The following is a 27,135-nucleotide window of genomic DNA, read 5'->3' as shown; positions in this document are numbered from 1 at the left end:
GTGTAAGCTTTCACATTTTTTAAACCAGTTTAACATCTCTTTAGAATTTGGAGATCTCAAACAGCAGCAGCAATGTGTTTTTCTAACAACCGTTTTTGCAACACATTTCCTTAAAAGATCTATTTTAGCATTTTGTCTCATTGTAACTAATTAGCCAAACTACGTGCAAGTCTAGAGATAACTTAATTCCATATTCCCAAAGGTCAGGAATTGGCGGCTGACAGGCTGCACGCTTTAGACATGGGAAGACATTTGAATTCCATTATAAGCAAGCGTTTTGAATTGTAGTAGAAATGTTAACACTCGAGCTCAACTTTAACCGCAAAGCAAAACGATTCACACAGAGAGCGCGCTCTTTCGGGCAAAACAATTCTACCAACTGATAGAATAGGAAAAAGGGAAGAGAGAGAAAAGAGACACCGAAATCAAGTCTTGCCCCAGACAGAAAGGCAGAATGAGAGCTCTGATCTACACAAAGGCTGTGTTCAAGGCGTTATCAAATATTACGTGGTCAGTGCCCACTAGTAATTTACAGTTTAAATGTAACTAGTAACATTTAAAATCATCCGCTATTGTAAGGAGACCGGTGGTTTTACATTCCAGCCGGCTCATTTCCTCACTTCCTGACCAGTCACAAGCGCAGTGACGCCGCAAAGGGCAGCTCCAGAGAGGACGCGCTGCACTGGCGGTACCCCGCTCATGGCTCGCCATGTACAGAAGCTGCACGCTGCCACCAGCTCATGGATCTGGGCAGGAAATCTGCGCCATTAAATGGAGAACAGCAGACCCGGAGGGGTATTCGAGAGCAATCCCGAGAACAGGAGCGCCTTAACAACCCACAACAGAAGTTCACAAACACTTAGGCAAAAATAATGCTTCCAGGGCAACCAGGCAGATTATTTTTCATTGACGTTACTTCTGAACATTTACCGCAATGATGAAATTATCCTAGCAATAATACAGACAAACCCCCACAGTTTTTGTAACACGAGAATGCGTGAATATAGGCTTTATATTATACAGTTAAAAAAATAATAAAAAAACATTATTACGGGTCCTAGGAAAACAAAAGGATACAAGTATTTTAATTAGGTTTATTACTTTTGCAGCTTTTTTTTTTTAAATCTGGTAAAATAAGTATATGTCTTAAAGACAGCAAAAAGAAAAATCAGAAATAATCTGAAGTAACAGCATTAAAGAATTGCCTTTAAGGCTAGTGCAATGATTTAGTACTTAGTATAATATCCCTGATGCACTTAGGGACAAAAGAATTAAATTCCAAGTCCGTCAGTCTCCAGATTTGCAGGAGAGAGGTACAACGTCAAGCGAATTAAAGAAGACGGATGAGTTGATGGATTCAAAGGGAGCAATCACAGTCTTCAGGACACGGACAGATCTGGCAGTTGCAGAATGGGGATTGACAGCCTTTAGGCGAGGAAGAGGAAAACCAACCCCCAAACATCAATGCTCTGGAAACAAAGGTACATACAACCAAGCGCTGACTTCGAGTCCCAGGGAGCAAGACAGATGAATAACAACATTTTAAAGTGATTTCAGAAGTCAAGCTTCCATTTACTATCAATAGCACTAAGCGATTTCCACTTTGCTAAATATGCATGTCCTGCATTTAGCATGAACTTCTCCCCGATACAGAAACCAGCCCCGCAATAAAACATGCTCAAACAGATTAGAGGATAAAGCAAGAGAAATTGGTGAAAGTCTGGTATAGATCAGATCAGGCAGACAAAGAGAACAAAATGTTTTCTCAGTGTGCATCAATCATACAAAAAACCCAGAGGACTCTGTGCCAACAGAGAGTTTTAGCTCCTCAGACGTCTTTAGAGATAGATAGGAAATCCTTTTAATTTTCTTACCTGAGGGAATTTGCGTTTGATAGATGTCAGTGCTCCCTCCGGGAGCTTGGCGAGTTCTGAATCTCTGACTGCGTGCACGGTGGTGGCTCTGGGCTGATGGGTTAATGCCTCGACCTGAAAGAGTACACAGCCAAAACATTAAAGGTCATTCACAACACGTTGCAAAAAATTAAAGAAAAAAAACCAAAAAAACAAAAAAAAACAACCAAACATCAGGATAAAGAAGGGGAACAATTCCCCAGCACCCGACCGTCACACCGGGTGCTCACATGCGTTCAAAACAGAACGCTCTTTCCCCCGAGGGCACCTCCACCTGCGGCGAGCACCACCACCCGCTCCAGCCCGGTCTCCCAGGCCCATGCGCCGCTCTCGGATGGTCGCAGCTCTGCACCAAACCGGAACCCGCAGCACCAGATGGACAGGAGTACGAGGGAAAGTTGTGATTGGGTTTTTGCGAGCTCCGAGGCACAGTGCCTCTCCGGAGCGAGGGCGAGAATGGCTTTTAAGGCTCACCAGAGCCACCAGAGGCACACAATGGGCTCAGTTATCACAACACTTCCATCTTTTAATGCATCACTTTTAGTTGTGATAACGCCAAGAGAAAGAAAAACCCACTTCTCTACTGCTCTTCCTTTCGTTTTTCCCCAACGCCACCCTGAAATACTTTCATTTTACTCTCAGAAGCTGAATGGCAGCAACCTTGAAATAATCAAGACATCCTAAAAATTAAAGAAAGGGACAAAGAGCAAATCAGCATATTTTGGCCAGAAGTGAGCTCTGCTCTTCCAGTTCTTTTGTTGATGGTTTTTGTTGTTGTTGTTGTTGGTTTTTTTCCTTTTTTACATATGCACGTGGATCTGTGCTATGTAAACAGGAAAACATGTGGCAGTACACACCTCCCTGAACAGCGCCCGATTCCTTCGCCTAGCAACATTTATTTTATTGAGATTAGAAGTTAAGATTAGAAGAAAATGATCATGAATGAAAATTAATACAGAGATATTCTCCTTTACAGGGAAAACCTGACACGCTATGAACAAAAACGGGTCCTAAAGGCCCAATCTGCCAAACACAGCCGCTCCCCGAACCCCACCGCCCCTACCTGCTTGGGTCTGAAGTGCAGAAACAAAGCCCAACTGCAGGCTGGGCAGGGAACGGCTGGTGATCAGGCCTGAGGAGAAGGCCCTGGGAGTGCTGATTGATGAGAAGCTCAACACGAGCCGGCAGTGTGCGATCGCAGCCCAGAAGGCCAACGATATCCTGGGCTGCATCAGAAGTGTGGCCAGCAGGGTGAGGGAGGGGGTTCTGCCCCTCTACTCCACTCCCGTGAGACCCCACCTGGAGTACTGCATCCAGCTCTGGAGTCCTCATCATAAGAAGGACATGGACCTGCTGGAGCGGGTCCAGAGGAGGCCACGGAGATGCTCTGAGGGCTGGAGCCCCTGTGCTGGGAGGACAGGCTGGGAGAGTTGGGGGGGTTCAGCCTGGAGAAGAGAAGGCTCGGGGGAGACCTTATTGCGGCCTTCCAGTGCCTAAAGTGGGCCTACAGGAGAGCTGGGGAAGGGCTTTTTAACAGGGCATGTAGTGATAGGACAAGGGGGAATGGCTTCAAACTGGAAGAGGGGAGATTTAGATTAGATATTCAGAAGAAATTCTTTCCTATGAGGGCAGTGAGCCCCTGGCGCAGGGTGCCCCGAGAAGCTGTGGCTGCCCCATCCCTGGAGGTGTTCAAGGCCAGGTTGGACGGGGCTTGGGGCAACCTGGGCTGGTGGGAGGTGACCCTGCTCAGGGCAGGGGGGTGGCACTGGGTGGTCTTTAAGGTCCCTTCCAACCTAAACCATTCTATGATTATATGAAATTCCACGTGCGTAAAGAGCTAACCTGCTAGGCAAGATGGTGTCATTCGGAGCTCAGGTGTGAGCTACAACATTTAATTGCTTAGAAACAGCCTGGTGCTCAGTTTTGCAAGTTCTAGCAAGGGACAATGTTTACTGGGTTTAAAATCCACCCAGCAGTTGTTTCTAAAAAAAATGGTTGCCATCGTAGTGGCTGTAATTACTAAGGTTAAAACACAAACAAAAAAATTCCTCACTCTTAACTGCAATTTATGGATGCTTAGAATACAAACTAACGTGACTTTTCATTTTAAATTTTCCAATAGGAAAAGAAACAGAAAATAGATCAGCTTATAATTGCTTGATTTGTTTTGGGGTTGGGGGGTTTGATGGGTTGGTTTGTTGGGGTGTTTTTGTTTGTTTGTTTTTTTTTTCCCCAGAATTTGTTCCAAAGCTTATGTTTACTGTAAATTCCAGCACAAGTGATGCTTTTATTGTAGAACCAGTGGCTCAGACACACAAAAAGTTAATGCAATGTATGTACCGCCCTGTACAACGGCTGAGCTGTGCCAGGTGCCCGGGCAGCGACTTCTGCCCACACTACAAGAAAATTAACTTAAAACACGCAACTCCGTGACCCCACTTCCACCACAAGTGCGTTCCTGGAAGACTACAGGTGCACCAAACGGACAACTGGGACAGCCAGAACATCTAGGTCTCAAAAACTCACAATTAGCCCAGAAAGCCGAGATCAGCCTGCCAACGTGACCTTGGGTTAGCGCAGAAGGGTTTCATCGATGCCAATTGCCATGCACAAAAAGCTGCACATGTAAATTTAAAGTACCCACATTTCGCAAGAGCCAGCCTTTGGGTTTTGCTCAGATGCCACAGATGTTTTGTTATCTGACCACATTTTAAACTAATTCTATGGAAGGGGGAAAAAAGGCCATCTTTCTACACATATTTATGGAGAAACAAGTCCCCTTTAAATTCCCCAAATCTCCCTCCCCCCTATTGCCAGCTTTTTATCACAGATTTTGGCTCTGTAATTCAGCTTCCTTACCCTGAAAGCAAGGTTAAGCGTTTCAGTTGTTAAAATAAAACCTCTCTTCTCTCCAGTCATCACCCGATTGAGTTCAATTTCTATAAAGAAGAAAAACACTCCAACTGTCTAACATGCTTTTCCACTGTTTCTGTGATACATGAGTGCATAAAATTAACTGTGCTCCAAAGGGCTCACAAGACTTTCAGAAAAGATGAGATTTGTAAAAAAGGGAATTAAATTTTAACTTTAAAACCAAGCCTCAGGGATCTTTTTTTTTTTTTCCCCTCCAACCTGTGACTTTTGTCTTTTCGAATTGTTCCCTCGACGGATCAGGGGGAGATGGAGAGGTGTTCAAACCTCCTTCGCAAGGAGCCATCCGCTGCGCAGCCAGCAGCCACCACCACCACTGTCCCGGAGCCCCACAATTGCAGGGAATTTGTTGAATGGAATTCCCAACTGATTGCAGAAATTGGATCTTGTATACTGATCCTATATGCAGGATCACATACTACTGATATGTACTACTCTCATATACAGGTACCATGTAAGTCTTGCCATTAGCTTTGATATTTTCATGCAAATACACCCGTGTTCTAGCATGGAAACTATCCGGGTCTCAGACGCTGTACACCAAGAAATTAAAATTTTGCTTTCCCTTTGGATATTATCATCTCAGCTCCCAATCTCTATTCTTATTAGTTATCTCAAACAATTCAGGAAATACTTCCTCTTCTCTGGAAGCAAGAAGGTTCTCATTGAACATTTGGACCATCGGTAGGATTATTCTCAATCTTCACTACATTCTCACCTCTCCCCTCTTCACACCCTGTGGTTAAAAAGCCTTCTTCGCACTAGTTTTACTTTTTCTGCACATGGGAATCTGCCAAATTAAACAGAGATTTGGCTATTCTTTTTGGAGATTAAAAACATATTCTAACATTGAGTCACAGTTCTCGCCTGAAAATGAAACTTTTCTTCTTTGTATTTATTCTTAATTAACTGTTTCAGACGTTAGCTATTTGTTTTTTCCTTCTTTCTTAGGAATAAAAGCTTTCATGCAACATGAGCACTCAAAATCATTTCACTCTCAAGCCACAGTCAAATCCTCGGGCTCCCCTGTCCAGCGACCCTTTTGAACAAGCTTTCTTATTTTCCAGGTTTGTAAGTAGTACAAGACTTTGAGATCTAGCTTCAACTTTAACATGCAGTCAGAAGATCAACCCCATAAGATTATTTCTTCGGTTACAACCCCCAAATTTAATATGCTGATCACCCACCACAGCTACAGTAGCCAAACACCACTAAGATACCTTGGCAATAACATTAATAATATTACTTCTTGAAACATTTGTTTATCATCTTCCAAATCTTATCCAACTCCACCTGGGGGAGGGGAAACATATCGATATCTGCATATATATAAGCATATTTGTATATTTGTGCGTGTGTGCTTCCCAGACTACCAGAACCGCCATTTATCCACTCCAGCACGAACACAGCCACAATATTTGCTCCAGTGCATGAAAGAATCGGAGGACTCTTTCCCACTTCTTTTCAAATTCAAGTCAACGTGATACATTTTGCTTGAGGCAACAGCACCTCTCTGGTTCTTCTCCCATAACATCCATTCCTCCTCCTCGGTAACAAGCCTCTAAACAAGTCCTGCCTCATTGCCCATTCCTGCTCTTCTCTTACGATGTTTAATTCACCCGTACACCATCCTTGTCCTTCCCCTCTCTCTCTCAAACAATCACAGTATCACAGTATCACAGTATGCTAGGGATTGGAAGGGACCTCAAAAGATCATCTAGTCCAATCCCCCTGTCGGAGCAGGAACACCTAGATGAGGTTGCACAGGAAGGCGTCCAGGCGAGTTTTGAATGTCTCCAGAGAAGGAGACTCCACAACCTCCCTGGGCAGCCTGTTCCAGTGCTCTGTCACCCTCACTGAGAAGAAGTTTCTTCTCAAATTTAAGTGGAACCTCTTGTGTTCCAGCTTGAATCCATTACCCCTTGTCCTATCACTGGTCGCTACTGAGAAGAGCCTGGCTCCATCCTCATGACATTCCCCCTTTATATATTTATAAACGCTAATAAGATCACCCCTCAGTCTCCTCTTCTCCAAACTAAAGAGACCCAGCTCCCTCAGTCTTTCCTCATAAGGGAGATGCTCCACTCCCTTAATCATCTTAGTTGCCCTACGCTGGACTCTCTCCAGCAGCTCTCTGTCCTTCTTGAACTGAGGGGCCCAGAACTGGACACAGTATTCCAGATGCGGTCTCACCAGGGCAGAGTAGAGGGGAAGGAGGACCTCTCTCGATCTGCTAACCACCCCCCTTCTAATACAGCCCAGGATGCCATTGGCCTCTGGTTTTCCTGGAGTTCACTGAAGGCTTGAGCCCATCACCTCTTTTGCTCCAGCTGGACTGGCTATTCTTCTCTTTGCCATCTTATTATCTAGTGGCGTTCGCTTTTCCCTCGTGCTGTAAACTCAGGAAAGCTACATTTCAGTGCTGTCCCCCCTTCGAAATCCGTCTCTCTTTGAAATCCAACTGCTACACCTTATTTTAGCAGTCATGCAAAACTGCTCGCACGTCCCCGAGGTCTAACCCTCAGCTCCGCGTTCACAGCTGCATCAGCCTCAGCTGCATCACACCCTCAGGAATCTGTCTGTCCATCGTTGCCTGAACTTCCATTTCCTCCAAGAGCCGCATGAAGCAACGCCTCCAACGCTATTCATAATTTGCATCAAGGAGCACGTACCAATTTAGAGTGTTATATACCCTCTGGTTCTTATAATCGATCATGAATATTACCGTGGGTGGTGGTCCCTCCTGCACTGCTGCAGTTCTGTTGTCCCTGACATTAACAAAAAGAAAAAAGAAACCGAAACCAACAAAACTATAAATAGATCTATGCTCTTTTTACTGTTCCAGTTAATTCTGACAGCTTGGTTTCTCCTCTCCTAGCTCAGTATTAAATAGTGACAAAACACACGTACGCTGCATCCATCACGTACACCGCACGTGATTCACACCCCTCGCTTACAGGCTCTTTACAAAGAAAAAGTGTTATTATAAATCTTTTAAAAGGAGGGGGAAAAGCAATTTATATTCTCATGACCTCTTCTGACTTCATTTGCAACAGTCATTCCTGACAGTTCCTCTACAGCTTTCCAAATTACACAGTTGGAAAGTAAAATCTACCAAGTGTTGTCTTCCGCAAGTTGGTCTAATTACTCCAAATTCCTTTTTGAGCTACATCCAACAAACCACTCTGAATATTTGCTTCACTTTAAGGGTGTGCACAGCCCCAGAGCGGGGAGCACAGCCATCCTCGTGCTCAGCCTTAAGCATCTCCGAGGCTTCGTGGAGGACTTGCCCAAAGCCGGGGCTGGGTTACGTCAGCCTCTCTGCCGGCCCAATAAAATGGTGCTTCGCCACACAAGTTCACTCTCGCTTCAACAAATTATTGGGTGACTTTTCTAATAGTCAGCAAACAGGAAAATGCAAATAATTTCAAAATACAGTTTCTTGTGTACACTATTTCTTTCCAGGGCAGTTTTTGAGTCTGCCCAGTGCAAGAGTAGACAGGTCCAGTCCAAATTAGCGACACAAGTCGGCAGGATCGGGTGTATAGTCACAGGTCCGTTCTTCCTGACCTTCAACCAGTGGCACATTTATACACTCTTTTGGCTCTTCCTGCACGTTCTCCTCCCATCCGTTTTGTAAAATGCTGCTTTCAGTCTCTCTCCTTAATGGCTAGTATTCCACCTGAGAATCTTTTATTCTCTCATACATCATATTTCTTTCTCTCATATCAATCTTTCCCCTGCTATCAGCTCACAAAAAGCAGTAATTTTCCCACATCAAGGGGACACTGCATTCCGGCCCTTGTGCTGGCCTCGATGCAGCAGCATCGATTACAAGGAGACCCTGGGAAGCCAGTTAGGACCCCAGGGATTATCAAACTATGTAGCTTAAACTCTTCATCTTCCAAAGCCTCATTCATAAAAGCCTGTCAATTAGCCTGATATTTGCAGGCTTCGAGTTTTCCCGTTCACACAAGACGCTTGGCGAGACCCAGCTGCCCACCAAGATGCACCTTCTAAGAAGAGGGCGCACCAGGGAGATCCACAGAATCTCCTAGATTGGAAAAGACCTGTAAGATCATCCAGTTCAATCACTAACCTAACACTGACCAGCCCACCACCAAACCATGTCCCTGAGCACTATATCTACGCGACCCTTAAATCCCTCCAGGGATGGGGACTCCACGACCGCCCTGGGTAACGCATTCCAATGCCCGATGACCCTTTCAGTAAAGAAATTCTTCCTAATATCCAATCTAAACTTCCCTTGGTGCAACTCGAAGACATTTCTTCTTGTTCTATCACCTGTTACTTGACAGAACAGGTTGACTCCCACCTCTCTGCAACCTCCTTTCAGGTAGTTGTAGAGAGGACGCAGGACATCTGTCAGGACACAGCCAGCCGGGCTTCAGCAAAAGCAGCATCACACCTAACAAAACCAAGTAAGCACTCCAATAACAGTCAAAAAACAGTAAAAAGGCATTTTCTTCCCTTCAAGACAAGCGTAGCTTCCACCAGCAGCACCAACGGAGGGGGCACTGACCATCCCGTGCAGGGTGCAGCGTTCCACACGGACGCTTCCCAGCACCCCCCGGCACAGACACCCCGGCTCCCCACCGAAAAGCCAAACGGTGCAGAGGTCCGACTGCCAAAACTGCCTCCTCGCTCTCTCCTTACACAACGTCCACCCCCAAATCGCACCAGGCACTATGCAAAGGCAACAGCTCACCCAACGGCTCTGGGGAGGACCACCGCAAGAGTGGGAAACAGACAGGACAGGGATGAAATACCCCGTGCGAGGAAGCGTAGATACACCGGCGGAGGCATAAGAAGAGGAAACACCAACACTGACATCTGCTGATAGTTTAGGGGGCTCACGGAAAGGGATAGGCAATAAGTCAGATGCGCAGGTACCAGGGAGCACACCCGCATCTCAACCTCCAACGCAAACACTGGAGCGGCGCAGGCACAAAACGCTCCTACAGGCATGGATTCTCGCAGCAGCGTTCTTGCTAGACGAGGAGAGGAGATGCTGCTGCTGCAACGGAAGACAGCAATGTAACATAATCAATATTAAATGAAGGGCAACCAAACACTCCATGGAACAATTTTTTTTCTGGATTAAACAAGCTGCTCTCAGACCCTGCTTCAGCTCATCTGCACCTGAAGCAGCAGAGGATGCCAATCTCAAAGGTGTTCCCTCCAGCCATCAGTTTGGAAGGATCCGAAACATTAACTTGTTTGTATCAGAAAAGGACAAAGGAGAAGACACTGCTGGAAGCAACAAATGAGTGGGAAGAGCGACCAGACAAGCTGCAAATCGATGCTATTTGCGGGAGCAGTGCCAGCGGATGAATGCAGTACACCATGTACTCTTCAAAGTTGTTCTAGCAACCACCTTCTGCAATTTGTGTGTGCCAAGCTAACCCCGTGACTGAGGACAGCCAGCACTTCTGCTGCGCAGGAAGAAGAATCCAAACCTCCCTCTCTCATTTTATATATATACATATATATATATACATATATATATATAAATAAATAAGAGACTTACATACACATACTCATACATGTTAGTCTTACTATGTGTATCTGGATGTGTGTATGTGTAAGTGTACATATAAAACATATGTAAAAATTAAATAAGACTGAGCTTGCTACCTTTTGTAATTAAGGCAGTGGGAGTCACGCTACTGGTTCTCCCAAGAGGACTGAACCTGCATTCTGTAGCAGTGCAGTGACAGTCCTGTTGCAGCAGTGAATGTAATTAAGGGACAGAAAAGGGAAAGATTATAGACAGGGAAGGGAACTGGTAACAGTCCTACCCAGGGTATTTACATTTCACTCCTTATTTACACGTGGCTATAGAAAAGATGGGAAGTTGTATGCACGTTTTGCTCCCCTAATCCAACATCACAGTCCAAATAAACCCTCCAAAATATACCAAAGTTATCTGAAGTGCACACACACACAGAGAATAAAATCCACCAAATTCATCCAGGTTGTTTGAAGAGTATCTGCAAGTGCAACGCCACTGACAGGCATGCAGCATGCTCCTCTTACGGGGAAATTATACCTGAATTTCAGCAATGGAAGAAGAAATAACAGAACATGACCACCTGCTCAAATACTTTCCAGCGAGGGAGAGATCTGATTGCCTTTCACTCAGCTTCACACCACAAGACTATCAAACCTGGCTGGAACTTCAGCAACACCCTTTCCCATCCTTCACTGCCGACTCTTCCCCCATCAATACCTTCTGTCACCTCTGCCAGACTCTGCTTCCCACTCCTCGCTGCCCTCCAAGAGTTTCATGAGGATGAAAAGGATCACATTTCTCTCTCTTACTCAGTGGATCAATTTTAAAGGATACTTGCCAAAAAGAAAAGTTATAATCAAGGAAAAAAAAAAAAACTAACAACTAACTTGGGTGTTTTGTAAAGGTTAAAGGGATGTGGCATTAACTGCCGCCATTCACAAACCAGCCTTGTTCGAGGCAGCATTTCTCAAAACGGAAGGGAGCAAGGAGCAGAAGGCACGGGAAGTGCCTAGACGGCCCTGGAGGGGGACCAGAAGTTGTATCAGAAGTTAGCTGACAGCTGGACACCAGCAATGATATTATCACAGGGGAGTTCAGCTGGGAGTAGGAGGGAGACACAGAAGATCTTAAGGAATGACAGTCTGATGTATTACACCACCTATCTCAAACCCAGCAGGTCCCAACTGCTATCACTATCCGTCATCAAAGAATTTGGCTAAGGAGATAAAGCTCTCTGCAGTTCTATCTGTGGCAGCAATAAAGCCAAATGATTTACCCACAAAGCACTAACGGCAGATAATTTAACACCAGATCCTGTCAAAACTGGGCCTGTGGTTTCCCCAGCCAGCAACAAGACCACTAAACTGTACCACAGCATTTTTCAGTTATGAATGGGCTCTTACTGTCAGCAGCTGTTTAGAACTTGAGGCAAATAAAGATAAAAGATAAATTGCGTGGAGAAAAGAATCAATTGTTGTGGAGAAAAGAACAGGAAAAGCAGTCAGCAGCTCCCAGCGTAAGTGAAGATGCTCGTAGGCAACAGAGGTTCAGATGGCTCAGAGCAATGACTTCAGTAGAGCCAAGAACACCCTCAAGACGGGTTTGGAAATCAGGACATTGAGCTTCTAATTTCAGTCTGACACTAGTTCTACTCTGCAAATGCTCATTTCTCAGAGGTTCCTCTGTCTCGCTTCACTGCTGGGAAATACTGAGGTTTCTCTGTTGTGTGGTTTGTGTTTTGCTTTGGTTTTTGTTTGTTTGGGGTTTTTGTTTGGTTGGGTTTGGGTTGGTTTGGTTTTTTAAATACAATTTCACACCTAAGATGCTGCTAGGCAAATAATAATTTTTAGTAATGTGTCACTGAGACAGACGGTGGGAGAGATGGAAAGAGAACACCTCCTTCCAGATCCACATCTTCCAGCTCTGTTCTTGGACCTCATCCGCCTCCAATTTCCACAGATATGGGCTGTGCGCAGGGAGTGCCTGAGGTGCCACTAACCTGAATTAACCCGAAATCTGGGATTTTTAGTGACTTAAAGCTTTAGAAACAGAAGAATTCACAGTCTGAAAAAATTACATGCAAATAATTGCAAAAAAACATCCACACACTTAAAAATGACAAAGTAAACCAGCCCTAACAGAGTAGAACATGCCCAGTTTTAGCATGGCTGTCAAAGGTACAATGATATGCGTCCAGCTCTGGAGCCCCCAGCACAGGAGAGACATGGACCTGCTGGAGCGGGGCCAGAGGAGGCCACGGAGATGCTCTGAGGGCTGAAGCTCCTCTGCTGGGAGGAGTGGCTGGGAGAGTTGGGGGGTTCAGCCTGGAGAAGAGAAGGCTCGGGGGAGACCTTAGGGCCCCTTCCAGTCCCTAAAGGGGCTAGAGGAGAGCTGGGGGGGCACTGTAGAAGGGCATGGAGGGATAGGACGAGGGGGAATGGCTTCAAACTGGAGGAGGGGAGATTTAGATCAGATATTAGGAAGAAATTCTTTCCTGTGGGGGCGGTGAGCCCCTGGCGCAGGGTGCCCCGAGAAGCTGTGGCTGCCCCATTCCTGGAGGTGTTCAAGGCCGGGTTGGACGGGGCTTGGGGCAACCTGGGCTGGGGGGAGCTGGCCCTGCCCAGGGCAGAGGGGTGGCACTGGATGGTCTTTAAGGTCCCTTCCAACCCAAACCATTCTATCATTCTATGATATCCCACAGCTTTGGCAAAGTCGAAAGCGTGTGATAACATTAATACTGATAAAGAACAAACGCCTGACAAGTGTAATCCTGATACTGGTGTGTTTCCTTTGAGGATTACTCAGCAATTAAAGATTTCTAACAGTTAGTGTTACATTTCAAAAGGACAATGCTCTAAATCCCTAAGGAAATTATAAGCCACTTACAGATTCTTCTTGGTTTTCAACTTTTTTAAAGAGAAAAAAGCCATACGCATTTAACTGTATTAACGAGATGAACAGCTTAACATCTAAAACCACTTAAAAGAGCAATTATTTCTAGAATGTAAAGCGTGGTTTCTCCCACAGCAGAACTGTACACCACAGCACCAGCAGATGAGGATTCCTTTTCTGCAATTTATCACTTGCACTGCCCTGTGCTAAAAGAAAGTGTTAGTGCAGAACTGCCCCATCCCTGGAGGTGTTCAAGGCCAGGCTGGACGGGGCTTGGAGCAACCTGGGCTGGCGGGAGGCGTCCCTGCCCAGGGCAGGGGGGTGGAAATGGATAAGCTTTAAGGTCCCTTTCAACACAAACCATTCTGTGATTCTTTCTGCACTTGTTTTGCTACCCAGAAATGACTAGGTACATTCCTACTAATAATAAGAGGCATTCTGGCTGTTAAACAGAAAGGAGCTTGAATTAATCAAAATATTGCTGCAACTTTCCCACTCGGTAGGGCATTTTGAAATTTTGGTGGTAAGACACTGCAGACAACAGTTTTTTGAGGCAGGTGGCTACCGACAGGTCTAGCTATAACCTCCCTAAGAGCACAGCTTTTAAAAATACTGTAAGTTCAGCAGCTGCCACTGAGGCTGCTAAGAACTGCCTGGCATTTAGTCATCTTACCAACGCCGCAGCCATTCTTCAGGAACCCAATTAAAACAAAGTGTTGACTTGCATAAAAAGCTAATTGCACAGAAGGTTCTACCGCTTCCAGGTATTTGCAGGGAGTTGACAGTATACAAATAACTTGTGTTCAGCAGGAGATTATTCTGCACGATAGCTCTGTTGGGTTTTTTCCCCTTCTCCTCACCCAGTAGTGTCCTTCCAACAACGCAAAAAGCAAAGAACACCCATCTCAACAGATGCGTGGAGCTGTGACCCTGTAACCCATCCGGGACAACCCATTTTGCAGGTTGAAAAAAAAAAAAAAACAAAAAACCACAAAAAAAAAACAAAAAAACCCACTGAATAAGTGCTGCAGTCTCGTCAGCAGTGCTGGACAACACCAAATGTCAAAGCCTGGGCCAGTTTGCCTAGTATGGGCAGGAGTAACAAATAAACCAATGAAAAAGAATCCTCTTTCTCAGACAAACAATGTGTTAACGAGCTCAAGATAACAAGAGTAAAAACTACAATTTGCAGCCCTTAACTAAGATCAGAACTAAAGCAGCTGTATCAAGTAAAAAGACAAAAAAGAGAGACTAATGTAAGTATTTTAAACAGGAAACTTAGTGAAGAGAAGCCCTCGCACTCGATCAACACACAGCGGACTTTTCTGATTGCCTCTGGGGTCACCTGGGCACGGCAGAAATGACGCTAGAAGAGTTGCCCTTTAACTCACACAACGATTTAATAAAATGAACATTTCAGCTTTTTCCTAAAAGTGCTTCTGCTGCAATGGCACCAACAAATTCAAAGATTCCCCCCAAAATGGGTCAAATCGTAGTCTCTAGACAATAGGACGTCTGTTAACTGTATTTCAAGTGGTCAACTGTATTCCAAGTGCAAGGGAATTATCTAACAGATTAATCATTGTCCTTTAAAAACTACTTGGAAGGCCTTCAATCAAGTTTTGACTTGATTTGACCAGACACCGCAACTGGAGCTGCCCATCGATCGGGTGAGCGGCAGCAAGCAGTCGCAGCATCCCTCCAAAAAGGCTCCCAGGGAGCAGGGCTCATTTCCCCCGAACTAACAATCCTCGTCAGCTCTTCAAGGAACTACACAGGGAAGGCAAACTTCAGTTTCTAATCTGTTCTCCTCCTCCTGAACTGACAGACCTCAGAAACAGATGCCACTGAGTCAGTATAAGGAACAAAGTGGTTGGAGCCACACGTTTAGCCTTGGGAGCACACGCACATGCTTGAAAATTAACATCTTGTCTGAAATCCTTCATTTTTCAGTGCTTTTATTCTGCAAGCAGAAACGGCAGATACTCATCTCATATGCACATGACACACGGCATTTTTAAAGTTCTGAAATACAGGCAATAAACAAAAATACATTGACTACAAGACTCTTCTGTTTTGTTAGTGCCCACAGTTCTGAACGACATGGGGGGTCCTGGAGGGGTCTCAGGGAGGAACACACCACTAGTTGACCAAAATACCAGTTACCAATACTACCTGCTAATTTCATTCCCTGCAAGCACCTAGAACCCTCCAATTACTTTACTTTCAGGGAAAAAAACCACCCAACCTTACAGCAGGCTTTTAAAGGTTTATAACAGATCCTGCAGAAGGGGATAAACAAATCTTTTTAAAAGGAAAAATGTCATTTTACTAATGCCCTCTGCAAAGAACAGCTACATTAATCTTGGCAATCTTTACAAATCCTCCCCCATGTTTTCGAAAGACAGCCAGAGCATGGAGATTCGTTCAACAAATGGCAGCATGAGTCAGTGGGGCTGGGAGCGGTGGGTAGGAAGGAGTGGATGACATCCACGGAGTCACAAAAGTCTTCAAAATGATTCATGTCATAACCTGGATCCAGAAAAGTGACTTATGGTTTAGACATGTTTGTGCATCCCTGCCGAGGGACTCGCCAGCAAAGAGGGCACGGTTACAGCAAACGCGTCCCAGGCCATCCACCGACCCCACCTCTCCCTCCTCACCAGTTGGGCCAGCACGGAACGTTACGCCAAAACCAGCACTACTGCTCGGACAGGGGGTACGGTTCAGACCCCGCACTCCACTGTCACTCAAAACCGCTTTCAGATAGTAGAAGAGCTCTGTTGTTTTAACCTGGGAGCTCTGCAGGACTCCAGGAGCTCCACGGCGGAGCTGAAGCTCACCCACTGGTGACAGAGAGAGGGGAAACGAGCAGAAAAATGCTTGTACTCGTCAAAACTGACAAACCTCTATTCACACGCTAAAAGGTCTCATACCGGCATGATTAGTCACAAAAGATCTCAGCTTTGAATTGAAGAGCGTGCCTAGCAGTGAGCATAGACCAAGTGCAGCCCCAAACCAATGCACTCCCCCGCCAGAAGGAGCACTGAGCCCGGGACAATATCCTTAAACACTGTCCACATATAACCCAATGAATAAGGCACAGTCTTCTGCTTCTTTGAGCCAGCAATGTGCCCGGGTGGCCAAGAAGGCCAAGGGCATCCTGAGGAGCATCAAGAAGAGTGTGGCCAGCCGGTCAAGGGAGGTCATCCTCCCCCTCTGCTCTGCCCTGGGGAGGCACATCTGGAGCACTGTGTCCAGTTCTGGGCTCCCCGGGTCAAGGAGGACAGGGAACTACTGGAGACGGTCCAGCAGAGGGCTACGGAGATGATGAGGGGACTGGAGCATCTCTCTGATGAGGAAAGGCAGAGGGAGTTGAGTGTCTTTAGTCTGGAGAAGAGAAGACTGAGGGGGGATCTTATCAGTGCTTATCAATCCTTCAAGGGAGGGTGCCTGGGGGATGGGAACAGGCTTTTCTCAGTGGTGCCCAGTGACAGGACAGGAGGGAACGGGCACAAACATGACCATAGGAAGTTCCATCTCAACCTGAGGAGGGACTTCTCTCCTGTGGGGGCGGCAGAGCACTGGCACAGCTGCCCAGAGAGGGGGGGGGGGAGTCTCCCACTCTGGAGCCATTCCAAACCCGCCTGGACGTGTCCTGTGCCACTGCTCTGGCGGGGGGTGGGACTGGGGGAGCTCCAGAGGGCCTTTCTGACCCTCACCAGTCTGGGATTCTGCTGGGAGCATCAGCAGAACTGCCTCTTATAGACTATTGCAGGCACTGTCAAATCATATGCAATTTATTTTAAAGCTACTGGACAAGTGAAAGTGAGCCATGAATGCACATTGCAAAGGTCCGGACACTTCACCCTCCTTACAAGAAAAATTTTTACTCCTCTTAAGGAAAAGAACGCAGATGTCAGGTCAGTTCCCAGGCTCACACAGCACTCGAGCTCTCTGCCACGAACGCTTTGCAATACCGACCCCGGGGACAACCCGCTCCCGCAGGGACTGTGCCTCAGGTACGGAGCCAGAGCCCGGCGGCACACACAGCCAGGGACCAAGGGAACGATGCGAGGCAGCAGAGGAGAACCTCTAATTAACGCTCCACTGCTGGATCATGCCACTTTTAAAAATACCACCTTTTGCAATCGGCGCAACATTGGATCAGCTCCCTAGAGGAAGCCAGCCTTGTACTCCCTCTTTCTCTTGATCTCAATAAACGAGAATTTCTTCCCATACTACTTATAGCAACTCTCATGTTTTCGTTATTCAGAGGTATGCTAATTCTGGCTCTTAACAGATACATATTAAATGTTTCTTTTTCAGCTCAGAAAGCAGAAGAAAGGCTGAACAACTATCTCAGAAATTCAGAAACCTCCTAATTTTAAATATAAAACTCAAAGAAGCCATGCACTTTTTATGATGTAGGACTCCCATTTCAGTTGTTCAATGAGGTCTGAGAAACAAAAAACGAACACAGGACAGAAATTAAACCCGATTTCAAAATTGTAGTATTTTTCCATGAGTTGCTTTAATTCCTTTTAATAACTGCACATTCCCTGACCAACCTGATGCAGCTTTGAACTTACTCCTGCTAATTCGGAGGGCGTTGGACTAGATACTGCCAGGTGCCCCAGCCAAACTCGGTCTTTTTATGAGTCTAAATTTATTGAAATCACTATTTAGTGCACATTCCTGCAATTCTTCCTGAAGAGGCTGTGCTCCTCTCAACGTGGAAATAACCCATATGACAAGAGAGCATCATGCAGCACTTTCTGATTTGGTTATGACTTTTTTTTGTTTACCTTTCTTTTTAAACCAAGTGTAATAATCCAATTCATGTATTATTATGTAAGCTTCCAGATAGAAAAGACATTCCATCTTTTCAACTTGTGAAAGTCCTTAACTAAGATTAGCAACTAATCGGAGCAAGGTTGTTTGTTTAGTGTGGCGTCAATACCAACTGCTCAGCCAAACAATCCGGATTTGAACCTGGCTCTTACCACTCCAATTAAGTCTCCTCGTCCATATTCACCCGTCAGGTGCTTTTTTCCATCGTCCATCCGTATGACTGAGCGGAGTCGACCATTCAACACAATGTATGTGCAGTCTGACTTGTCACCCTGCCTGCAGAAAGAATAATCAATAACGAGGATCAGTGAAGCATCTTTGCTCAGCAAACGCATCCCCGGTCTTCTACCAAGTTGATCACCTTTCCCCACCTGCCTTAGGGGGCACAGCAAAACGTTTAACCAACAGTTAAACCCAACAAGCAAACAAGGAACTGAACAGGCATCTGTTAAAAGGTGAACTGGAAATATGTTTAATGTTTAAATGTAGAAGCTTTGCACAACCGGCTACGGTTAGCCCTGGAAGCAGGTGCCCAGGAGGTGAGCGGTCTCCGGGGCGGACGCCGGGCTCGCGGCTGGGTACAGCAGGAGCCCGTTGCCATTGCAAGGTCACTGTGGATGCACCGAGAAATTCTGCAGGTCAGAGAGAAAAACTCCTAAGTGGATCAGGATTTGGATTCCTTTTGGTGCGTACATCTTAGTCTATCAGGAAGGTTTTGCTCTATCAAGTCTGTGTGATGAAGAGCGCTGTCTGGCACACAGATTTCCAGCATAACCTAGCAGACGGGCGTAACAACAGACTTCTGGTGGTGGAGTTAACACTAATGAAGGAAATCCCAGAACATTTTAACAAGATGTTGACAGCTATGACTGCTTTGACACACAAAGTAATCCAGAACTTCCATTAGTATTAGTGCTGCAGGTATAGTTATAAAAATTAAAATTACAATTACATAGAACATGCTGAATTAGACCTTTATTCTCCCACCACTGCAGCAACCATGTAATGGCTAAAATGCATCCTAGTACAAAAATCCATAAAACCAAGTTTTCCCAAGGATAACTTCTCCCCCTTAAACATAAAGTGCAGTGCCTCTTTTCAATTTACTATTGAATAATCTTAACTTAATTACCTTTGAGTTTTCTTGCTTACTTTAGAAAGGCTGAAAAACTCTTTGAGCAATAGACGTTCATGCCCTTAACAGTGCAGAAGCTACCACCAGAACATACAACTATGTCTTAATTGATTATGTCACTTTAAAAGCTTGCTGGGACAATAAAAAGGATGAGGAATAGTATGAAAGAATTTTACTAACACCTGGTGACAAGAGACTGAAGTGATGTTGAAGGGTACTGCAAAATAGATAGGCAAACAGATAAACCTGATGGAACGGTTGATAAATTTAGTCCAATGAGTTTCTTATTCTATATATCAGCACGGGAGCACGGCTCCTTAACTATGAAAACTTTAATATTCAATAGACAACAGATAATTTTGTCCACATCTCACCTGTAAACAGCTCGTCCAGCCTCAACCTCCATCCAATCCAGGGCAAAGTCAATTTGCCTAACAAACGGGGACATTCTCTTCACCACAGTGTGGGCCACACCGAGAACGACGCTTGGCTGCTCCCGCATTATCCTATAGGGGGGAAAAAAAAAAAAAAAAAAAAGGGAGCATTATTCAAGTACTTCCCCAGAATAGGAACAGGCACACACAGGCACAACATCCCCGTGCAGCTGATGCCGATGCAGCTGGGCAGTTATACAGGCACTAATTCAGACATCGGTACATACCCACGTACACACCTCACTACCACCACAATCACACTGCATCAGCGATAATCGGACAGAGTACGGGGCTGGCCAGCCTGCAACCTAGCCCAAACGAAATGTCACGCAAAGTTGACACTGTCCTAGTGGCAGTAGGGCTACGCCAGCAGGATGCAGGATGCTGGCTGGCCCGATCTCCTCCTTTTAAGCGAGCAGCAGGGGGGTGGGAGCCACGCTAGCTCGTGTTCGAGCCACCCTCCAGTCCCCCCCTACACTCAAGTCTCTTAAAACTCAGGACAACGTTTGTACTGACCAGGAGATTGTCCCTCCCCACCATTCTGCACCTCTCAGTCTCTCACACGTGCACCTGTGCTCACGGTTTCATCTAGATTTTATTTCGGGTGTTATACACGAAGTCTGATGTTCTTCAAAATAAGAGACCCGCTCTGTATTTCAAGTGTTCCCTTTTATCCCTGTTGCAAAGACCACAAAGAACAGAAACATCTCCTAATAAAGCTTCTGATCTTCACACTGAATCTTTTGAGGGATGCTTAAAGTCTTTGGTGGTCAAGGTACCACGTAATTCAATGCTTTTCCCCAACTGAAAAACTTTGAGAATGTTCTTTCAGTGATAACCACAAACTCGACACCGACTGTGAGGCCCGAGGGACACCTGATAACTTCTCATTAATGTTTGCCTTCTCATCCTTCTTAGCCTAAAGGTCTCTGCACCCTGTCACCTTGTGAGTAAACACTCAAATTCTTACTGAAGCACTACTCCACAGGAGTGAACTGATCACGCACATCTCTAAACGGTGTACCTGCTGTTCCCTCTTCTGTTCCTGCGCAGCATCAAGAGCAATTGATGGCAGACTACCAAAAAATAGTTATTTCACAAGAGGCAGCACAATTCAGAAAGAAGTAGGCAAGCGTACACAGAGCCAGTAGGCGAATGCACACAGCTGGAGATGAGGGAGCTTCGTTAGAGCCACACAGGGGCAGAAACAAAGAAGAGAAAACGATAAATACTTGTATGTTCTCTACATCAGTGTTCCCTTTACAATGGAGATACCAGACTGCCATGAGACAATCTCCTTGGGGCACCCTCTGTATGTGGGAACTCTCACTAAGCACAGATCATGTGAGATCTGTATCTAACCTCGCACCCTAAAACTTAAGGGGGAGGAGAGAAAGGCACTGAAGGAGCATTGTCAGTCTTTGTTCCCTGAAACCCGGTTCCTTGCGGAGCGCTGTAACCTGGCAGAAATCAGGGAAAGCCCAAGTAGAGATCCACAATCCTAGAACATGGTAACAAAAGCAAACTCACCGGCAGCCTGGACGAAGCACAGAAACTGCCCTAAAGTTTCGAGAGCATCAGCTCGCTCATTCCTTAGTCCTATAGCTGCAGCAAGAGCCCCGGAGCTGACAGCGACTATAGGTCAAGCACAGCGCACAGGGCACTCGCAGGGAGCTGTCGTGTTTCGTTACTCTCCTTACCCAATGGCTCGAGTTACTGCTTTTTGCAATAATGAAGCTTATTAATTTCTTCAGCCAAAATCCCCGAGTCTGAAAGGGCAGGGATGTGTAGGGGTATATCCCCGTTGCAGAGTGAGCTCATCGCATCGTCGCCCTGCGCTCCCATCTGCTATTAGGTAAATTAAACCGAACACCGACTCTTACACTTGGCATGGTTTGACATCCAACCATCAAAACAGGATTACAAAAACATCAGGACAGCTTTCCTCTCCCGCCCTTCGGCCCTTGCCCTGAGGTTTCTGTGTCCCCCATCTCCCACCCCGGACACCCACAGACCACCTTGGTTTTGATAAGCTGTTATTGCACGTGAAAACAAAGTGTTATCTTACAGAAACTTTACCACAGTAACGTCACTTCGAGCACAGGGCAAAGGAGCTGGAAGAGGCACCCCAGGATAGGCACTAACAGACAGCGCTAATCCCTCAGCGCGTACCCAACACCAGCACTATCCCCCTTCGCAGTGGAGCTGAAAGTTAAATAACCCCCCCTGAAAACTCCTGAAAGGTTTAGCTCACTGTTTTAACTCTTGTTGCTTATTTAGCCCTCAAAGTCCCCTCCCACACAGGCTGTCTGCTGTGATCAATAAAAGACATTTATTCCTTTTCCTCCCCCAAGATATGTATACTTAATGCATTCAAAATGTAAACTACTAACAGGCTGCTTTTATTTCCATCCGGAGCACTCCATTATTTCACTCAGTGCTATATAGCTTCTACATAGAAGGTAAGAGTCCACCCTTACGCATAAGAGGAGAAAAGCAGATTTCCCCCCCCCCCCCCCCGCCCCATTATCAGCCAGGTTTCCTCCCTCTCCCTTGGGCATTTTCATCTTTGCTCTTCTGCTTGGCACACGCCCGGCACTGGGAAAAGTAAAAACCAAAGCTCTGTACTACAGAAACCTGTTTCTAAAGGGATCCGGAGTATTCTTTATTAGAAAGCTCACCAAATATAGGGACAAATAGGCTAAACCACGGCCTGTGAAAGCCCGGGACTTATCAGATATTCTCAGGGATGTGGATGCAATTTGATATTCAGCTTGGCTGGCAATACAAAGTTTTTTTAAAAAAAAAATAAATAAAATAAAAATCAAAGCATTCCTGCTTCTCTGGCAAGCGCACATGATTAAGACTCCAAACTGTGAAATTTACTGAAGCAGAAAATGTGAGAGTCCCTCGTGCTGCAGAACCCGACCACACTCCCTGCAAGAGGCGGGTGACAACTTGATTACACTGTTGGGCAGGAGACACCAACAGTTGCGGCGTAGGCACTGCACACTTCGTACATGAGTGCAGCAAAATAGCAAAGCATTTAAGGTATACACTGTATAATTAGCTTGTGTCACCCCTATACTTAAACTCTACATTTACAGATAGTTATTTAGTCATGGTAATACCACGTAAAAGGCTCCTGCCCCCAAGTTTCAACGAAAAGGATTTAATCTGTTGTCCAACATCCAACGTGCAATTCTAAACCCTGGGCTACCTCCAGCACTGTGCTCTTTGCCTAATGGCAACTATTGACCGTGTTCTTTCTGCTTCGCCCTCTCATTAATTATTGAGAAAACCCACATACAGTGTTCCAGGGCAGCTCAAAGAAAAAAGAGTAATATATTTGACAAGAAAGGAAGAAAGGAATTTTGGAGAATAATGGAGGTTCTTGTCAAATTTCTTCTGGTCAGTAAGGTAAGAGCCAAAACAAAAAAAAATTAAAACAAAAATAACCATTCCTGGGAGATTCTGAGTGAAGGAGAAAGCTTATCGTAGGACTACGAGCACAGAGTTTGGCACAAAAAGTGGAAAATAAAACTTACTGCTAATTTTATCAACAAGTTTTTCTTTCTCATAGAGTTCAAAGCAAAAATGAACAAGCTTGAAGAAACCTGATGATTTTCAAAGCCTTTCTACAATGACACTTTTAAATATGGGAACAGGAGTTAGAAGTGGTAAAAAGCTTGAGTTTCAGAAGATGGAATGCCGAAAGATCACAGAGCTCATAAAATGCAGAGAACTGCCAACAGATTTTTAAAGGAGAAAAAGAAAGATTTGGAAAGGTCCCAAAAATGAAGAGGAAGTGATACACTGACGGGTTCAACATCACGGACTGGTAAGGCATTAATAGAAGCAAAAGGGTGAATTGGAATAAAAAAGAGAACTCGAATCTTGAGAGAGAAGAGAAAACTCAGGGAAATGGGTTCAAGCAAATGAGAGTTAATCCAGGACTGAATATCAAAACAAAACACAAAAAAAAAAAAAAAAAAAAAAAAAGGAGAAAAAGGTGGAATCTGACTGGTTGGCTGAGACAACATAATGAAATTTAAAGTCAGAAACAAGCAGGAAAACAACAGGAGAAAAAGAAAGAAGGAAAAAGCAGGAGCTTAGAAGAAACAGATGTGATACCGCATGGAATGGCACAAGTGGGGAGCATCTATCAGAGAGGAGGTCAAAGAGTTGACATTCACCACACGGACTTGGACAAACACAGCGAATCACCCGGGCCCACTGCTGAGAACAGCGTGTTCGGCTGAGAGCAAACAGCCTTTTGCCTGAGGCGAAAAAAAAAACCCAAACCAATAATCACAGAGTAAGATTCTGCGGTAGAGTTGATTAGGAATACAAACAATTAGAATGATTTAGAAAGTAAGAAGTACACAGAAATACACAACGTAATAGCAGCCTAGAAAACACGACCTCTGAAGTCCTGCACATAACGCAGGGCTGACGGCACATTCAAGCAGAAGTTGAAAAAGATTAGAAAAGGAAATAGAGGTATTTGACACAAATTACATGCGTGAATTAACAGTAAGTCTTAACAATAGGATCATGGAAAAAAATCAAGGGCATTAATCATTAATATTGGACAACGAGGCTAACCACAGTCATCATATCGGATTTGGGTGCGTGCTTTTAAATTAAGAAATACCTATATCCCTCTTTAAGTGTTAAGTCACAAGTCGTGTCCAGAAAGCAACCTGCCTTGCACAGGGGCATTATTCTTGGGGCTACTCTATTAGTGACCATCAAAAACCTACAGTCAGACCAAGACCAATCATTCACAGCGCATGCAACAGCCTGGGCTGTGTTTGGAAACAGAACTGGGATGATTCTCCAGCAAAAAGGAATAACGAATCTGAGAGAAGGGGCCTGGCAAAGAAGCACTTAACCCAGCAAAGCACAGGCTCTGGCCAGACTTTCTTATTTGGATTATGAAGCATATGAGTCTTGGGTCATAAATCACACCCGATTGGGTTAAGTGCTCTATAAACCTGGAACAAAGGAGATATCACCATTTAATATTACCGTGTTCCCTGCATTACCTCTTGCTGGAGATAAAGCCATCTGATAGATGGATCAGAGCTCATCTGGGCACTTAAAACTCTCACGTAAGCTATGGGGTTTGCTCCAGGATGTACTGTAGCAGCGCTATGCCACACACACATCCACCACTCACACTTGTTCAAAAGGGCCATAAAAAATGAAAAAAAAAAAAAATACAAATCAATATATGTTTCCCTTGCAGAACTCACTCATAGAAATGGGACTTGGAAATAGAGAGGAAGCTGCAGTCTCGATTGGCCTTGATGGTGAAAATCAGTGGTTCCCCAGTGAGGACAGCGAGCTGGCCCACGAGCTCGCCTGGATGGGTGATGAACAGACAGGTGTCCTCCTCCGAGTCTATCTTCCGCTGGTACACATGAAGCATCCCCGAAACCACAAAGCAAACATTAACATCCTGGAGAAAAGGGAAAAAGAGCTCAATAAATTCCCCAAAGATTTTAAAAGCAATTATCACACTGACAGTACTATCATGACCAATCCTTTTTCCAGAAAGCTGCCCGTAGTTTTTGAACAATTAGGTGGTAAGACACAATAGTGAATTATTAAAAGCAGATTATGAATATTTAAAACTAAGCAGCCACAATATTGAAAAACGTGTTTCTCTTTGTATGGTTATGAAAAATGAAGGCCGCATCAGTAAGATCTCGAGAGATAACAACAGAATTGCGAATGGAGATAATGGGGTAATCACAGCAGCACGAGGGACACTGCAGCTCAGCAGAGCCGAGTACAGCAGCACCGTAATTGGAGCTGCCCCTCAACTGCTTTGCATAAGCTTGTCTATTTACACTGTATTATAAATTAATCTTGTTATATCCTAAATACATTTTGCTATAAACAAGTAACATTGGATTTGGGGGGGGGGGGGGGAGAGGGGATTACTTCACTGCAAGTGAGTGACAAGAGGGAAAGCCTGCAGGGCAGGGCATGAGAAAGGGCAGCCCCATCTCCGTACCCGCTCAGGAAGGATGGAGGTGCGATACTCCACACCTTCTCGTGAAGGTACACAAGAGCTGAAGACAGACCGGTACCAGCCTTCCACTCTGGCTATGCTGCTGCTCCGTCTGCGAGCCAGGATTGCTTCACCTCGAGAAGAGAAGGCGTGGGAGAGGTCGGGGGGGGGGGGGGGATTTCTTTCTTTATCATCATCAATGTGTATAAATATCTTATGGTTGGAGGAAAGACTGAGCCAGACTTAGGTTCTCTCTGCTCTCAGACGATGCTCACTCACCTGATCTCCTTGCCTCGACAGCACAGTGCCAGCAGTAACGTGATGCAGCGTCACTTTGCCATTCAGCAATGAAGGATCCTGGAGAAGAAAGCAGCGGGGGGTACAATTTACTTGTCTGTGCACATGTAAAGATCCAAGAATGTGAGGAAGCATTGAAATAACAAGCAATAATAGTTATTAAAGAAGATGTTGCACGTACATGAATCTCTTTAAAATATAGTGCACGATTTTTGTATTTCTCTACCCAACAAACATTTCTTCCAGAAGAAAAAAGCTTTAATTCATTTCAATTGATCAGACTTAGATTCTTCAGGATTTTATACTTGTCTGTTTTGCCCCCAGACTCAAGGTTCTACAACGAAGAGACCTTCATCAGCTGGCATGAAAATCATGAAATATAAAGTTATTTTCAAAGGAAAGTGAAATCAGAGGAGACTGTCTACATCACAGAGGAACTGGAGAAGATGATCTAACGCTTGCTTTATCGCAGCCCTCCCCTGGTCACACAGCTCAGCAGCGCTGTGCAGGCGCAGCACATCTTCATACACACTGTAGCCCAAAAGCTTCCCCAAAGGAGTGAATTCTTGTGTGTGCACACACAGACTGTCGGGAGAGTGGGAATTTTCCTCCCGACTGACAAGCACACGGGAGGGAGGGAGGGTCTTTCCACGTCTTGCCTTCGGTTTGGACTCAACCCCAAACCCCTGCAGTGGTGAGGAGCCGATCTGGTGAAGCGCATCAGCCGATCCTTCCCAGCTCCAAAGCTGGTCACCGCTGAAACCCTGAGTACGTGACACAGAGAGCCACCAGGCACCGAGAGGATTCGTTTTCATCTCAAAGAAGTCCCCACACAATGCAGTGCCCACGGGCAGTCAGTGTCAAACCCTAATCCTTCGGGCCCCCTTTGCTTCGGCAAAACTTTCACCCAAACCAGCAAATCTTCAGAAGCTCAACATCTTATTATCATGATGCGAAGAGGCAAGGGCAGTACCGTAGGCTCAATTCGGGGACTCTTGCTTCATGCTGAAGAGTGACAGTGCAGTCCTGGCATCTTGCAGTGTCTCCGCAAGGCAAAGCCAGACACTCCTGTGTCCGGTACTTTGCCACCGAGGAAGAACCACGAAAAGCAAGAGAGC

General features: G+C 45.3%; 1 protein-coding gene across 2 annotated transcripts in view; it reads right to left on the bottom strand.

Annotated features, from left to right (window-relative positions):
* Positions 1-27,135, bottom strand: part of PNPLA7 (patatin like domain 7, lysophospholipase) — a 137,035-nt gene that overhangs the window by 82,470 nt on the left and 27,430 nt on the right. For both annotated transcript variants that reach the window (XM_082492495.1, XM_082492496.1), the window contains exons 15-19: positions 26,000-26,077; positions 24,957-25,162; positions 19,636-19,767; positions 18,279-18,402; positions 1,875-1,988 (exon numbers count right to left, since the gene is read on the bottom strand). In XM_082492495.1, the coding sequence (XP_082348621.1) occupies positions 1,875-1,988; positions 18,279-18,402; positions 19,636-19,767; positions 24,957-25,162; positions 26,000-26,077 (654 nt within the window). The remainder of the gene's footprint in view (positions 1-1,874; positions 1,989-18,278; positions 18,403-19,635; positions 19,768-24,956; positions 25,163-25,999; positions 26,078-27,135) is intronic.

The sequence above is a fragment of the Vanellus vanellus genome (assembly GCF_965231255.1).
Source record: "Vanellus vanellus genome assembly, chromosome: 18".
NCBI lineage: Eukaryota > Metazoa > Chordata > Aves > Charadriiformes > Charadriidae > Vanellus > Vanellus vanellus.
Note: the sequence above shows the minus strand (reverse complement) of the source record. Positions and strands in the feature narration are given on the sequence as shown.